The sequence below is a fragment of the Takifugu rubripes genome, chromosome 6 (assembly GCF_901000725.2).
Source record: "Takifugu rubripes chromosome 6, fTakRub1.2, whole genome shotgun sequence".
Classification (NCBI taxonomy): Eukaryota; Metazoa; Chordata; class Actinopteri; order Tetraodontiformes; family Tetraodontidae; genus Takifugu; species Takifugu rubripes.
Window position 1 is genome coordinate 3,193,433 of NC_042290.1, and position 17,502 is coordinate 3,210,934.

Here is a 17,502-nt window from a genome sequence, read left to right on the forward strand (position 1 = left end):
CATGTAGCAACATAACAACATGCCAGTGCAATACAGGAAACAGTTTGCATGTGCAAGAGAGTATCTGTCTGCCAATTAAGGCTGCAACTCCCTGTAAGGTTGCATTTAATTAAAAAGAAGTTCTGGGTATTCAAAAAAAATCCCATCAAAACAATTTTGGGATCAAATATTTGACTTAATAACTGGAAAGTTGATATTGATCTTTAACAGTGCTGTTGTTTAATTAAAAGCTATGTTGCAGATCATTTGGATCTTGGTGTACACTTTTGTAGACACACAGATGATCGACTCTGCTCTACTAGGGTGAAAAAAAATAATAACATGCGCGTGCGCTCTTTACATGTGGGTCACGCGAAACCGCATTACACACTTTTCATCCTTCCGACGACACGCTGTGATAAACAATGTTAGTTTTTCATGAAGGGGGGAATTTGTTTGTCGTGTCAGGCGGTTAAAAACACGCCTCTAGATTTACAAGTAGTTTAATTGCTTCGCGCGTTAATGTTGCTTGTTAGGTCAAGTTGTCAAATTCGCTTTTGGGAGTTGTGAGGCGCTAACTCGCGGGATTAGTTTGCAGGCAGCCTGGCAGCGGAGGCGGACTGCGGTGGGATGGGCTGTGAGGTGTTCAAGATGGCGGCGCCCTGTGGAGTGCAGCTACTCTAACAGGTAAACAGGTCCATTATTTTTTATCCCAAATATTTTTTCACAGCGAAATGCATTCGGGTTGATCTCCTGATAGCGATTGTCCGATGTGCTTCTCTATCGATCCCACACCCTCGAGAGCCAGGAAGATTCCCCGGGCGAGTGTGGATCGCTTCTTCCAGCTAACGTTAGCTCTCAGCGCTGTGACTGACTTGTTTTCCGAATGGCACAGAGCTGCATTAAGCAGCATTTGACGATTTACACCTTCCACCGTGGCCCGATCCGTGGTTTTTTGCAAGGCGTGATTGCGTTCTTGGTTTGCACGACAGATGTCTGTTTGTTTTTATAATCGGATCATATAACCCAACCCTGCCCATTGTTCTCTGCGAGTTGTTTACGACAGACAGTCGTTGCTCGGTCCACATACAGCGGCTCTGCTGCGATGGAGCTTCCAAATGACTTTGTCTGCCTCTGCACTGCTCTGATGCACGATGGAAGAGCATCATGTGCACCAATATCGCCCCAATATCGCCTTGTTTATCTGGCGCCTCATATGCATCACACCACAAAGCTTTTAATCTACTGCAGTCAGTCAACCATTAGGCTCTTTTCCAGATATACGTATATATTTATTCGTAGTCAGTTCTGTCTCAAAGCATTCTACGGATGTGTTCCTGTTTTTGTTTTTTTAAAAACCCAATAATAACAAAAAAAAACTAGGAAGAGGTTTTTGTTAAATAAATACATTTTATGACAATGCTTTCTTTCAGAAAATGTTTTATTTTTTATTTTTTAAATCCTTTATCTCATTTGAAAATATGGGTGTATCCCTGCTTAGGTGTTAAAAGTAAAATAATTAGATTATCAGAAACAATTCTCACCTCTAAAATATGTTTAAAACATTTGCTCATCCCACTGGATTACTGTCCTCATCATTCATGTGAATTATTCTGTCCATCTATTCTTGATATTAAGCCACAGGTTTTAAATGGAGAGGTTGGAAATCTGCTGAACTGATGAATAATTAACAACTGCATTTTGATAATCATCTAATTGTCCACATTTCCATCAGTCAGTTGAATATTCGATGGCATGATGTCAACATGACCAAACAAGCTTTCTTATCTTGTTCCTTAGCCTGCCAACAGTGCGTCACTCAACTGAAAAATCTAGCGTGTACACGGATGTGTTGTGATATTGTATAAAGAGTCTTTGTCATCTTGAGCATTCCCAGGCTGCCTGAGATCACACTGATGTGTGTTTGGTTGTTTTTACCACTGACCTGGCTCTGCATGACTGTCCCTGGAACAACTAAACACCCCGTTTACATTCATTCTCTTTTCACTCGGAGCTCCAACTACAATTCAGAGTGTTTAGAACCTATTTTGAACTTAATAAATGCGACAGTCCTGAGAATATTGACAGATTTTATTTCAGATTTTCTCTGATATTTGAATAAAAGACTGGCATGCTTGATTTTGCCTTATGTGTTCTGCCTGTGTTGAAAGAGTCAAAGCTTTTCACTAATGAGGGTAAAACTTCAAAATGAATCATCTTTTAATCAAATTTAGGTTTTGAGTCATCTTAATGAAAAGTCAGTCTTGCAGCTTGAGTGATAAAGAGATCAAACGAGCTGATATCCACATTGTTGGGATTTGAGTTCCTGACATTAATGACTGCCATTGAGGAATTTGGGCTGACCAAATGTTAATTACAGCCCTCTTTATAAACAGCATGTAATGGGCAGCCCATTGTCACCCCGCCAAGGTGGTTATATGAAAGCTGGAGTTTATTAGCAAAATAACTCCAAAAGCTTCAAACAGGTTTAAGGAAATCTTCAGGAAATGTGGATGATTACGCACGGAACAGCTGTTACTGTCTAGATCCAGGAAAGTTTTGAAGGATTCGTTATCATTGTGAGCTCGGGCCATTTTCAGCCTATGCATATGATGTAAGCCCCAGGGCTAAGGGGCTTAAAAAAGTAACCTACGGTACTATGGTATCGGCTATATCTAAATACTGCACTACTAGTACTGGTTTATCTATATAGCTAACTAGAATAGAAGATGAGCTTTATACAAACTCAGTGAAAGTATTACAAGTGATTGGAGTATTAGTTTTGGGTGTAAGACACAATATTTGTGGAGATGACCTGCTTGGCAGAGGTCTGTCCTCAGTGCTTTTCTAGTTTCATATGATTTTGTTCAGCTGACAGTGACAACATAACGAAGGTTCTTAAAGTAGCTTTATGGTCTTGGATTCTTTTAACTGAAGGAATAACCTTTGAATTGCACAGAAGCATTGCTTTATTTCTGTTGAATAACCAAAAAGTCAAATCAAAAATGTTTCTTTCAGTAAAAAATGTTACTTCCGTCATCAGCTTTTTGAAAAACATGCTATTATTGTTTATTGGTTTGAAGTTGGTGTCATGTGCCCCATAATTCTAAATATGAACTAATTCTGAGAAATGTGTGTGAATTGACTGTTGTGACCTAGAGGGGCCTGGAGACTGTATTGGTGGGTGGCCCCAGGAGTGCTCCAGGCAGGCAAGAAGGGACGGACACCCTCAGAAAGCCCCTCACTCCACCCTTCCAGTGCTGGCACCATCATGGCCAGGGAGCAGCCCAACGTGGGGGACCTTCTCCCACTCCTGGAGACCTCCGACCTCCACCAGCTTGATGAGATCAGGGGTCTCATCAATGAGCACCTCAGCACTGGTACGAATGCTGGAATCATTTTAATGTCAATATGGTTCATCCAAATCATCTAACTAAAGAATAATGGTTTGTGTATAGAGAAGATGAAATATCACAATATTTTAAAAGTAAAATTTCCCTTTTTTTTTTTTTTTTTTACCTTGAAGAGCGAGGTTCCATGCTACTGAATGGGTTGGTGGACTACTTTTTGGAAACAAATTCTATGCAGGCAATGCATATCCTCTCTTCAGTCAGAGAACCACACGATAAGGTGAGAAAATGAACTTTGTCCTCTTATTAAAGTTACTGCTTCCAATTTTCCCACAGAAACCCCTACATGCTAGATGACGTCAAGATTCCCAACATTGCTCAGGGAAACTCATGTTTTCTGAGTAAAGAAGCATTTTTTTTAGCCCCAAAAAGCTGAAATGTCAACATTTCTTCCAGACTTGTGTTATATCTAAATTGGCTTGATCATTTATATTCAGTCAAACTGTAAACAATCTTGCTAATACAGGACTCTAAATGAATAATGATAGCAGTCATATTTTGACCATAGGGGCTGCGGGTGATGACTTTGCTTCATTTACTACTGTGTTTTCAGTCCTTAAATGTGACCATTTCACATCCTTAGAAAGTCAAAACTTAATCAAAATGTCAGTAAAACCTTTAAATGACAACTACACTACTGTTCTGGAGTTTTGAGGCCTTTCTCAGTTTTCATTCCTCCCCCCTCGCAGCACCTTCTGGACAAAATGAACGAGTGTATGACCAAACAGTCCTGTCGGCTGCCCACCCTCACCCTGCTCGGCCATGTAGTCCGCAAACAGCCATCGTGGATCCACAAGATCGCTCGCTACCCTCTGCTACTATCGCTGCTCAAATGCCTAAAGGTAATGATCCAGTTGTGACTCAGTGCACAAAGAGGATCTCTTGTCAGGATACAGAAATTAGTGAGTCATGAATTCAGCCACAGGAGAGATTGATATTACAAGGAACACATACGATTTATCATCTCGCCTTATCCTGCATCAAAGAATCAGATCAGTTGAGAGGTCTTCCATGAATTCCTGTCGTTTTGGGAGATTGATTAACTATAAGTGAAAGAAGAGGGGAAAGACAAAGTGGACAAGAGTGACATTCACAGTGTTGTTGTAGAAATATCTGTTGATAAAGCGTGAACATAAATGGAAACCGTGCTTTATCATAAAGTTTCTTTGGCTATGTGTTTTGTAGCATTAACACTAATATATTTAGCCAGCATCACAACAAAAACACATTTTTCTGTAATCACGACAAACATTTTTGTGTAATCACTGACAGAATAGAACAGAGATCAGTCTGTGTTGAACACACCTCCTTATAATTGCCGTAAAAAGCTTTTCTTTTCCCTCTTGCTGTGGGTCCAGACAGAAAGGAGATGACTTAAGTGTTGTCCCCAGTAATAGGTTAAATAAGCACATGACAGGGTTACAGAGGCCAGTTGGGAAATAAAGGTGCATGATCCGAACTAATCTTTTCAATGTCCAAGTAATGTAAGTTTCTGTACAATCTTTTTTATCACCTCATAAACCTGAACACTCTCTATTTCAGACGGACACAGACGTAGTGGTGCTGATAACCGGAGTCCTGGTGCTGATCACTCTGCTGCCCATGATCCCTCAAGCTGCAAAACAGCACTTATGGGAGTATTTTGACATCTTCGGACGCCTGGCATCATGGAATCTCAAGAATCCTGGTGGCTGCTTTCTATTCTGCCACATTAATGCATCCAAATATGACTAATAATGAGGGATGATATATTAAATGGAGGTTTGTTTTTTGCTATCTTAACTTCGGTCTTTCCTACATGTTCAGGACAAGTTTCGGAGGTTTATCTAATCCACCTGCACGCCAGCGTCTATTCACTCTTCCACCGTCTTTATGGCATGTACCCGTGCAACTTTGTGTCCTACCTGCGCTCCCATTACAGTATGAAGGAGAACATGGAAACGTTCGACGAAGTTGTGAAGGTGCGAATGTTTACAGTGGACTTTTCATTGATGGTCACTGGTTGTGATGGAAAATGACTCCCAACCTCCCTTTTTCAGCCAATGCTTGAACATGTACGTATTCACCCAGAGCTGGTGACTGGAACCAAGGACCACGAGCTTGACCCCACCAGGTAACACCACATTGATAAACAAGCGATCCCACCATTACAGGCTATCGGCCTGGAATTTAGTTTAGTAAAATAGTAAATTCAATTAAGGAGCTAAATATATTTTTAATGTACCTAACTTACTTTCATGCACTGGGTAATCAAATTGAGGCAGTCTTGTTTTTTGAGTATGAGTGTTGTGCTGTCTTGTAGGTGGAAAAAGTACGAAATCCACGATATCGTCATTGAATGTGCCAAAGTGTCTCTCGACCCCAAGGAAGCCTCTTGCGAGGAGGGCTACTCCACCATGCCTGAAAACGTTTATCCACAAGTTCATCTTCGACCACAAGAGTGCACATCCAGCCCGTACACGGACTTCCAAAGCAGCTATGGTCAGAAGTGACTCCATTCCTGAGAACGTTAAAAGTAGAGAGCCTCTTTAGCTAAATGAAGCTAAAATTAACGAAAGTTGTGGATTGAGCCATTTAAGTACTTGAGTCAAGTCACTTTAGTTTGTATATATTAACTATAAATGTATTTATGTAATGTAGAGGCTGTCTTCTGTCTGAAGGTGTTTGCTTTGCATAAATGCTGCTTTTGCAATAGAGTTCCCCCCCAGTGATCAAGGTTTTATGACCTGCCTTCTGCACCTAGACCGTTGTGTTTTTTCAAACAGTGTTTGTTGTAACTAGTTTAAAGGACAAACACTTGCAGGGTTGTCCACGAGGCAGTAAAGGTGGCAGGTTATTCGGTGTATCGGTCGGAAGATTGATCAGACTGTTAATCTTCTTGACAGGGAGCTCTTCTTCGACCCCATTCTCCACTCCGCGCCAGCCGCTACCCCCACCCCTGTCCTTGCCTCCCTTTTCGGGGACACTGTCCACCTATCGAAGCCCGCAGACCTCCAGACGGCAGGTAAGATCATCCATAATAGAAAACCAGCCGTCAGAGGTTTGCTTTAGGACCCGCAGGATTATTTAGGATCCAAACAGAGGGTTGCAGCCGAACACAACGTCTTCTGTTATGGCCATGTCTGCCCTCCATATATCACGTTCAATCAGCATGGTGGGTTCTTTCCCCTTAAAGAAACAATGTTTAATGTGTAACGGGGCAGATTTGATGAGTCAGTTTTGAGGAATCAGAATTTGTGTTGCTGGTCCTTGCACTGCTGGTACTCTGCAGTCCCTCCTTAAGGCCAGTTACCATGGAGATGCTGTCTCTTCCTTTCTGTTATTGGGTCAGGTGCATAAGGGACTGCTCTGGGTGCTTTTCTGCCTCATGGAGTCCGAGTATTTTTCCGCTGACCCAGGCAAAAACCCTGGAAAAGAATGACCACCTGCAACATGTATCATTACAAATCTAAAAAGGTTTTGCTGTAACACACCTAAATTGTGGATTTTTAAGTTTAAAGTATAAGATATAATATAATGGTTGCCTTAGTAGTCATATACTCCATCTTATTCCTTTTTCAATACCAGTCAATGTTGCATCCTAATATCACTGCAAATTTTAGTACTTTGTAGCTGTTTTATTTAGGTTTTGTTTGTGTTGTAGTTCCTCTGATTAATCTCTGATCATTTTGCAGAACTCCTCCTGTGATCTTAATTCATCTTGTGGGGCGAAGGACCCTTTGTGGAGCCCCACCTCATTGTGTGGCATGGCCACGCCCCCGTCTTCGAGGGGCATGTCGCCGAACTTGGAGCTCTCCCATAGTGCCTCACACCTTCCGAGCCGCTTTCACTGTACATCAGGTCAACACCTTTAACGCTTCGAAACAAAATCAGCATAACGTTTAATTGATCCTGGAATTGATCCTGGAATTTTGTTTCATGTTGATCAGGAGGAAAAGGAACACCTGCCTCCAGTACCCCTGCCACCTCCTCCCCACCTCCCACCCTTTCAGATGACTTCCCCATAATCTCCTTACCAACCAGCACAGTCCAGTCCAGCCCCCCAAGAAAGGTAATCGTTCTCCCCTTCAGTATCAAAGCCTGTTTAAATTTTAAATGGCACATTACAAAACGCAAGTGTTGATTTACTTAACTCAACTGTCTTGTGGAGGTGCGTTAACTCGTGAAACGGAAAACAAACCAGGATGTATATTGACTTTTTAGGAGCGGCGTCATGGAGAAAGCAGCAGGGCAGTACTGGTGAGGCAGGAAACGGTGAAAGATACGGATAAAAGTGCCGAAGCTGGCTTTGCCAGAGGTTCGTAATGATGTGTACTTTGACTCATTTCTGAGTAAAGGCCTTCCAGCATTCTTGATACCAAGCAATGAAGCTCATAGCTCACGTTTACTGCCTCTTTTTATTAATTAATATGATTAAAATAGTGACAACAAAGTGGTTCTTTCTTTAACAATAATGGTCATGGTTATGTCCTTTTTAAGACGTAAGTTCACGTCTCTCTCCTTCAGATGCAGAAGCTGCTGAGAACGTCTTGATGACTTTGACTGAGCTGTCGATGTTCATGAAGAAACAAGAGCTGGAGCTTCAGCTCAGAACAGAGAAAGAGAAGGAAGAAGGTGAGTGCTGCAACGGGCGTGTCGCCACATCCAAAAAACCTTGGATGAAAGCATCAGACAAACCACACAGAAGCCTTTTCATATCTTTGGGAGAGCTGCCGGACTATCTGTAAGGAAGTAGGTTGTGTTCAGAATAAAGAGATTGAAGTTGATTTCCATCTCCATTTGTTGTTTTGCCTTTAGCTGCCATCACAGAAGAGCTGCTGAAGATCACCGAGGACAAACGGGAGCTGTCAGCCCTGAGAGGCTTTGACTCCCCTTTCTGCCACACCACTGAGACTCTGACTGGCTGTCAGGCACAAAACAAGGTCCATTCCAACACCCAGCCTGGAGGCCCTACAAGGGACAACCACCATGCTGCTTCAACGCCTGATAAATCAGAGGCTACTGCTAACACCAGCAGTGTTGGGAGTGAAGGAGGGGGAGGAGGCCTCAGTGGAGAAAGCAGGAGTTCAGCCCCCGCCCTCGAGCACTCCTGGTCCTACCATTCAGGCTTCACGCCTATCGATCACCACCTGCACCGTAGCTCGTCCGCTCCAGACGAAGACATGGGCAAGTTTGGGATGTTCTCCCCCAGCCCGTGCAGCAAGCCTCCAGCTCCATACGAGTCATTCTTTTACCTGGCCCTCCCCAGGGCAGCCTTGCTCTTCCTGGGCCAGAAGACGTCGGAGGCGGTGCACAAGGCAGCGATGGAGAGGCTGTCGCAGTGGGAGGAGGGGGTGGAGGATGGCGAGGAAGAAGGGGTAGTGTCGGCTTCACCACTGGAGGTGCTGGATCGCCTTGTTCAGCAGGGGAGCGATACCCACGATAAAGTGCTCAAGAGGTGCGTGCACTTTCCTTTGGAGAAATCCACAGAAACAGTTATTTGAGCAACATTAAAGATTCATTTACTGTAACAAACATGTAGAATTTAAGGCTCTGGAGGAATCATTTTCCGTCTGACTGCCCTTCGTGCGCTCTGCGTGAGAGTCATTCTGATCACACCGAAGCGATGCGATGTCATGCACGGCCCGTCTCGGTCGATTCCTGTCTTGTTGCCGCGGCCAGAAAGGAACCGCCCGGCCGAGAACAAGAGCGACATTGTTTGATACACAGCCGCCCCCTTTCTTTTCTGTACGTGCACTGAGTTCGCTGTAGACCTCTGAGCCAGAAATACAAGTGTGTCAGCAAGGTCAGCACCGATCACAACCAGACTGGAGTTGCTCATTTCAGTAGTTTTTCTTCCCTACAATTCACACAATGATACATCAAATAATTGAAGCAGTGTGCTCACTTCATACCCTAAAAACAAAATATAGAGCAAATGAATGTGACTATAACAGTATATACATTATATGTATAGACCGTTTTGAAAAGTAACAGTAAAGTGGCTCAAACCCACAAAACTGGCGTTATGGTGTGTGGAAAGTGTACAAAAGTCGTCTACAATGTTACTCTCCCCAGGCAAACAGCATTTCCAGCCTCATCCATCTTGTGTAAACTGGAGCATGACTATAAACAGGGAATGGGCAATGCAAGGTGTGGGTTGCTGTAGCATATCCCAGCAAGCGGACAGGAGAGACCCTAGACTGGTCACCACTCCACCTCCGACCACAAACCATCAGTTCACATCGAGAACTAGTCCAGAGTCTCCTGTCCACCTTATTTGCTTGTCAGAATTTAGAAAGGCCCCAGCTAAAATTGCAATAAAGCACCCTGATGTTAGCATTTCAGCTAAATGGCTCCCGATTTTGCCATGGATATGTTTACCTTTGACACGATCACCTCTTTAAAACATATTCAAAAACTTTTTTCCTCACAGATTACCTTTACCGAGCAAGTCAGCTGACTGGACACACTTTGGAGGTAAAACCTAACACACTTTTACTGACAAGGGAAACTATTAGAATGGAATGCGTGGGATGGGGGGGGCGGGATTTGTTGTGGACAGAATTTGTTTGACCAACAGTCATGGTATTTTTCCAGGCTGTGTTTGTCTCGATTGGTATTCCGCCAATGAGGGCGTCATTCCTGATTGTCAATCTGCCTAAAATGGCTCATTCCTCAGATGCTAATTCTCCAAATGTTTTTTCCTGCATTCTTCGTCATAGATTTCGACAATTAGAGCTTTGTGTCTGGTTTTCTTATGCCAGATAGAACAGGTCAACACTCGGATCACATTAGAAGCCATGCTAATGAAATCTTGTTGGATGAATGCAAATCAGTTATGGTCATGTCAAAGTATGATCCGAGGTATCTAGCTTCTGTTACGGAGCCTGGTTTAAATTCTTTCTTTTTTTTTACGCTGTATAAGTGATGATATCTTCATTTATAATGATTTTGTATTAATTGCAATAAGTGCTTAATTGAATGTGTGCAGGGGTGCTGAAGATTGGTGCTGAGGGTGCTTCAGCACCCCCTGTTGGCACATGATAACACTGTTTAGACCGCTGCATTTAGCCAAATTTGATCATTAAATATGTTGCATCTATGAAAAACAAACAGCATGAAAAACAAATGTGCTAAGACCAACAAAGCCTCGAAAGAAAGTTTAGACAGGGTCTGTATGATTGACTTCTCGATATTAGTAGAGGCTTTACCATGGGGCGGAGGTGGATAATTTTAAAAACATTTGGCCAAGGCCATGATAAAGTATGAAAATATGTAGAGTATCTTGTAAAACATAAAAATGTGCAAAAATGGATTCACTTCTTGCAGTGTTTACCAGTTGTAAAAGCATTTTCACACCAAGATTGGTCTGACATACACCAATTTATCAACTAATTTGACCCATTTTACATGGATAATATCAGTCGTAATATAAAATAGGACCTGCACAATATCACTTACATTACGAGCAGCATAGAGCAATATATACAACGATGTTTTCACTTTAATCATATGCAGGAGAAATTTGGATTTGGTTTTTCTTTTACCTGTCCTGTTACCTGTTACTGCTGCTGCTTGTGTGTCAAGCATGCGATCCTGTTAAATATATGATTGTTATGACTTCCCCAGGCTCGGCTCCTCTGGATGAGCTCCACACGCTGCGCAGCCAGCTGCTCCTCCTGCACAACCAGCTGCTGTACGAGCGCTACAAGAGGGAGCAGCACGCTGTCCGCAACCGACGCCTCCTCCGGCGCATCATCAACGCCACCGCGCTGGAAGAGCAGAACAATGCCATGGCAAGTAAACATGGCAGTATCTTTAATGAGCCTCGTTAAAACACTGAAGTCGCATCTGCAGCTGCCGAATCCGCGTGCAGTCATGTGACACTGAGGTGGAAGGATGGGCCCCCTTTTCCCCAACAGGCTTTGATTCCGAAGCCCCTTTTCCTGTTTTAATCTCCGCTTCGGTGTCTGTTGTGCAGAAAGATCAGCTGAGCCTGCAGAGTACTGAAATATTATCACTGAGAGAGAGCCTGCATGTGGAGCAGCAGCGGTACAGGCAGCTGTGGGATGACCGGGAGACGATGGTGACCAGGCTGCACAGCCAGATCAGACAGCTCCAGCAGGGGCGAGATGATTACTACACCAAGAACCAGGAGCTTCAGGTAGAGACACACACCTACATACGTACAATGGATTATACATTAAAGCTGGGGTATGTAGGTTTGGAGTATGCAATAGTTCTGGGACAAGTTCAAACTTGTATACAGAAACAACTAAACCTTTGAGCTAGTAGATCCCTCATAAAACGCGTAGTACTTTGAGGAATAATTCAGTATTATTAGCCAAAGCTGCGTGGCCACTAAAGCAAAAAAAGCAGCCTGGTAAAGAATAGAAAAAAACACTTTCTTAGTATGTAGAGGAGGACACTTCATGGGGATGACTACACCCGAGGGAGGAGCAGCAGCGGAAAGCTACTATAGACGGGCAGCGAGCCCCGGGTCCGTTTGAAATCTTCTCAGATCCCGAAGTGTCCGCCATCACTCGTAATCCGCACGGATGCTCACTCTGCTTTTGCTTCTCGCTCAGTCCAACTTTTTCCCTCTACGTTCACTTTTCAGTGAGAATTTTCAGGTTTCTACTTTACCGTGAAGAGGCAGTTGAGGCCACTAGAGGGGTTGAAACATGCTTGAGGCTTGTCGCTATCCTACAGGTGCAGAGTAGCACCAGACCAATCAGGAAGCTCCAGACCAGAAGAGCTTTGATTGGTCAAAGATACTGGGAGCGGTAGACTTTTCAAAATACATTAAAAAGAGATGGAGTAAAATATAAATATATAGTTTTTCCAAGCAAATCCCGCCCCACCTTTAATTCATATAGTTCCTAGAAACATTTAATGACTAAAAGGGTAACAAACAGGAAGGCAGTGGAAAGCTATCGGTACCACAAGAGATGGACCTTTTGTGTTTCTCGTCTCCAGAGCAAATTGCAGGAGTGTCAGAAAATGATGGACGAACTGGAGGCAGAGCTTCAAAGAGCCAATAACAAAGTCTGCCACACTGGCCACCTTCTTAATCAGATGACTGTCAAGGTAAAGAAACGGCTCCTTTCATGTTGGGTTTGGGGAGCGTGGCCCACAAGAAAATCTACCTTAACGTCAATTGAATTGTACATTTAAAACAGTCTGGTGTTCTGCCTTATTTCAAGTAGTTTTTGGTCTCATTGTGGCGTTGTTATCCAGTTATTGAAGTTGGCCACAAAAGAAGGGTCAGAATTAACTACAGGGGGCGCTGTGTACTGAAATGGCTGCACCGGTCGTTGAATCTCTAGACGCTACTGCAACAGTGTTGATCTTATGCTCCCTGTCGCTGTATTTCAGACAGGTTTGATTTGTCGTGTAATTGCTGCTTTGTCCTTTTTTTGTTGTCATTGTTTGTCTCGTTTGTCCTTCAGGTAAGCAACAGCGAGAGCACCCAGCAGCAGATGAGCTTCCTGAACAAGCAGCTGCTGCTCCTCGGGGAGGCGCATAAGCTGTCCATGGTGGAGTCACAGCACACAGGCAAAGATAACATAAAGGTATGGCAACATAATGAGCTGAAGAATGATCCCAAATAGGGGCGACACACTCTCCAACTAAACCCTGATGTCATGCTGTAAAAAATTCCATCTCTAAATGTTCATTGATTCATAAATATAGCTTAGGATTCTCTGGGGACACAGGATTTGCAGTTCTGCTACTTAGTAGCTACTGGGCACATTTTTTTGCTTTGAATTCTTTTCATTCCATCCCCACAGGAACAAGTAATTCTGGAGTTACTCATTCACAGAAGCAGGAAGTGGCCCAGAGTCATCTTTATTTATATCAATGATTTGTACACATAGTCCCACAGTATGTCTTATTCTAAGAGATCTCTTTTTTTCTGGGGTCATGGGGAAGCTGCTGGGGCCTATCCCAGCAGCATTTGGGAGTTCATTACTTGGCTCAACAGTGCCATGAAGGTGTCCTGGCACCTCCCCCTACTCCCAGAACACCCTCAATGTTTTGTCTGTACCAGGGCTTGAACGGAGAATTCTTGGCCCAGTCCCCTACAGACTGAGCTTCCACCACCCCATTTCTGTTCTGAGTGATGTCCTGAAAATAATACGTGGCTATTTAATCTGCTGACAATGACATGGTGATGCTCTCCCACCACATAGGAGGCCCAGATGCTTAAAGCGTCCTTTGCAAAGGAGGTGACGGCGCTCCGGCAGAACCTGCTCGTTCAGGAACAGAAACTGGAAGCGGCGCAGCAGAGAGTGGCCGAGATGGAGACGCAGCTCTCCAAGAAGGAACACCTCATCATCGAGCAGAAGAAGTTTCTCGAGGATGTCAAATGTCAAGCAAAGTGAGTGTGAACACCCAAGGCCACAAAATGATGTGTTTGCAAGGGCAACTACGCTACGCTGTCGCACATCAACTTTTTTTTAATTGAATCCTGTAAAAAGTGATTTTTTTTCTTAAATTGTTTTCCCCTGGCGTGTTCATGTAGAGCGGAACAGCAGGCCTCAGACAGCAGGTGTCAGGCTCAGAGGAGAATAACGCAGCTGCTGCAGACAGAACTCCTGCAGCTCTACAGCAGAGTGGAAATGGAGGCTCCTGCCGGCACTGCCTCAGGTTCACCAGCAGGGGGCAGAGCTGTTGCACGCATTCACGCTGACTCCAGGTCAGTAATAACGATGTAGATTTTTGCCCTTAATTTTTTATTACATTTAAAGTTCAGTTTTCCTTTTTTGTGATCTGTAACCTTGTAACATAACATCTGTTATAATCTTTGTATGTGTTTATCAGTTTATATGTGAGTATTTTGTCCATCACAGTGTCACGCTTCAAGATGGACCAAGTAAAACCTTCACCGCTAATGAGGAGGACAGCAGATCACCACCAGACTCCCCTCAGGGCAATGGCAGCACTTTATCGCCAGGGCAACCAAAGGCGAACAACTCTTCTAAAACAACAACCAATTCCATCAATGGCAGTCAGGATCTGGCCCCACCCTTACTGGTTGAGCCCTCCCTGTCTTGTTCCTACAGTAACCAACTTGCACCCCGACCCCTTTCTGACACCCCACTCACAGTAGGGTCGTATCCCAGTGCCAAGAGCTTCCTGGGCATGAAGGCTCGCGAGCTGTTTCGCAACAAGAGCGAGAGCCAGTGCGATGAGGAGCAGCCTCGGCCTCGGCTAGCCGGCCTGGCGCATGACCTGAAAACTGAACTGTGTGTGGAGCCCCCCTGCCCTGCTTACAGTGCACCCAGTGGACCTGCACCTTGCCCGATCCCAACTCAGATTCCAGCCGCAGCCCCTGCCCCCACGGCTCCTCTCACTGTGCCCACCAAGCAGCGTCCCTTGGAGCCCAAGCAGCGGGCCTCCAGCCAGGAAAGCCCGCGAAGGAAGGCAGGGGCAGGGCCAGGGGGAGGACGAGGCCACGCAGGGCCTGTCCGCCCCCAGCAGCAGCAGCAGCAGCAGCAGCAGCAGCAGCAGCAGCCGCAGCAGCTAAAGATTATGGACTACAATGAAACACATCATGAGCACAGCTAGAGACTCGGGACTGAGCTGGGTGAAGTGGCCAGACTAAAGTTTAAATATGAAGAGCTACAAATCGGAATTCAGTGTTATATGTTAAATTTCTCTGAGTGGACAACAGGATTTCCCCACTTTTTTCACTTTTTTTTTTAATAGTGTTTGATTCCCCTGATGAGTTTATAGCAATACAATGCCAGTGCTTTGTAACTGGTGGAGATACTAGGCAACTAAAAAGTGACCCAGTGTGTTTAACATTTAAACGTTTAGGTCAGACAAAATAAAATCATAGAACGGAAAATATCTTCCTGCTTTACTTGCATCAGCCACGCAGCTCGGTCATCTGGAACATGATCCACAGATTCATCTGTGCCTGAGCTGTCAACAAAATGGATGCAAAAAAAATAAATAAATCAGTTTATGAAATAACCAAGATCAAAACCCCCACAATGCACAGAAAGATGCTTACGTTAATCACCCCAAGATAATGCATTTTTATATAAAATAATTTGACCACAAATGTTCCCTTTAGCTTGGTTTTGTTGACATGGGAATCTCAGATATGCTAAAATCTTATAAAATAAAAGCACAGCTATCTGCTGTCATGGTTACTGAATCTTGGTGAGAAAATGCTCCATTTTTTGTCCCTTTGACGGGCCGACCCTTTAAACACTACCATTATCAGATGGTTAATTTGTCGCCCCTACCTGCTGTGGCACTGACTGAAATCTAGATTGTGTTAAAGTATGTGTTGAGCATGTTATACCAGAGTGCTGGTGGTGATTAGTATTTATTTCCTGTCTTGGTTTCATTTTGGATCGTCCTGTTGTCCGAAGGTTTTGAAAATCCAGGATGGGACTGGAACGTATGACAGTTCCCGCATTTCAGGCAACGATGCAAGGACAAAAACATGTGAAATTTAGAAGTACAAAGTACATTGTTGAGTTTTCTACATTCCACATGAAACACCTTTAAATAAGCTTATTTATTGATGGGAATTTGAGTGAATATCCTGAAGTGACGCTGGCAAGGGACAATTTTTTTTTCAATGATTCTTTTGAAATCTCATGGAAATCTCATGTGACTGAATTCAGTCATTTCAACAAAAGAAATGCCATCTTGTCAAATCAATTCCCACTGCATGCCTGATGCATGCATTTAGCCTGTTTCTTGAAAGTATTAGAATTAAGCTCCAGGTCAGGGGTCTCAATCCTGTTGTCCACTGAGAACTACCGTTACTTCCTTTTTGCCTCGCTAACTAAAGCATGTTCAACAATCCACCTGAAACGCCAACCGTAGTTAAATACATCAAACTAAGACAGAAGGTACAATCAGCACAATCTGAAGTAACCAGGACTCTGACCAGAGCTGGAGAATCTGGGAGAAAATGGCAACAAAGGAAGTTCTAAAAAGCAGTGGCTTATGTTTAACTGTGAACAATAAAGATCGTCTTCGATGTTTTGCACTACAGTTGTTGAGTTGTAGTTGTTTTGTTCAAAACAAGGATATGGTGCACCCAATGCACAAAAGTTCTGTTTAGGAACAACTATAAGGAGCATCTTATGGTAGCTGGAGGACAGACAAAATCTTCAATGTAGCCACATGACATGGAATAACCGCTAAACATTTTTAGCTGATCAAATGTAGACAAATTAGTTCCACTTGGTGATGTCTTCCACTGATGCAACAAGATTAAGAGCAAAAACTACTTCATTTCACAAGATTAAAAGATTTATTTATTTCAGTGTTCACTAAATACCTAATTTAGTGGGCGGTGCTAAACTCACAAAGCAGAATTGGTGGGTCAGACCAAAGCAATCTATTCCTAAGCATAAACTGTTGCTAGCTACGCATGCTTAAAATCTTTCACTAAGGAGCTTCACAGATGATCAATGGCTCATTAAAAAAAATCTGCCCACAGAATCCTAAACAAAAGTGTAAAGAGTAAGCGTTGCTAAGTCTTGGCCTTAGCAACGCCTTTAGGTCGCTAAGGGCAAAGTAAGGCAGTAATAATCGAAACCAGAGATCGCAACATGCTAACAGTCCTGTATAAATTGAGTTTAGCACCGCCCATCAAATTAGCATGTCGTGACAGAAATGAAGTTATAAATGGGGACCGGGAAAAAGGAATGTAGAAATAAAGAAAATCTCAAATGAAGGAATGTAGAAATAAACTAAATGTAAAAATAAATCAATATAGAAATGGACAAATGCCCAAATACAATTTCTACTGACCAAAAAAATTTATTTATTTGCGGTAAAGTTATTTTTGTCCTCCACTGAGCAGATGTAGAAATGAACAAAACATAGTTATGACAGACTTCTTTTCATTTGGAAATAACGAAGACAATGTCCCTGTTTTGTCTATGCGCTACCGTTGTCACATTATTTCCAGCAGAGGTCACTGTTGCCCTGAAAGATCCCAGCTCGACCTCTCTGGCCATCCTGGGATCAACAGGTAAACCAAGACTCAAATGTGGCAATTTGGAGATGATTCAGGTTGTGGGATGTAAATGCTGCAGTTGGGTCAATATACATCTGTAGAATTAATGTATGGATTACCTTACTTTCCTTC

At 43.4% G+C, this 17,502-nt stretch overlaps 1 protein-coding gene across 2 annotated transcripts; it reads left to right on the forward strand.

Annotated features, from left to right (window-relative positions):
- The first annotated feature begins 406 nt into the window (after positions 1–406).
- tsc1b (TSC complex subunit 1b) lies at positions 407–16,397 on the forward strand. Of its 2 annotated transcripts, none has more exons than XM_029837680.1 (22): positions 407–666; positions 3,139–3,359; positions 3,506–3,609; positions 4,079–4,231; positions 4,932–5,076; positions 5,196–5,350; positions 5,429–5,502; positions 5,692–5,870; positions 6,275–6,393; positions 7,064–7,229; positions 7,319–7,440; positions 7,593–7,686; positions 7,869–8,003; positions 8,187–8,826; positions 9,805–9,848; positions 11,001–11,167; positions 11,353–11,535; positions 12,351–12,461; positions 12,824–12,946; positions 13,568–13,755; positions 13,900–14,073; positions 14,228–16,397. In XM_029837680.1, exons 2-22 carry the CDS (start codon positions 3,251–3,253, stop codon positions 14,943–14,945), a joined length of 3,903 nt encoding a protein of 1,300 aa, XP_029693540.1. In that variant the 5' UTR covers positions 407–666; positions 3,139–3,250; the 3' UTR covers positions 14,946–16,397. The 2 variants fall into 2 exon arrangements, with proteins under 2 accessions (XP_029693540.1, XP_011618003.2); XM_011619701.2 differs by having other exon boundaries at positions 409–666; positions 7,896–8,003.
- Positions 16,398–17,502: the final 1,105 nt, after the last annotated feature.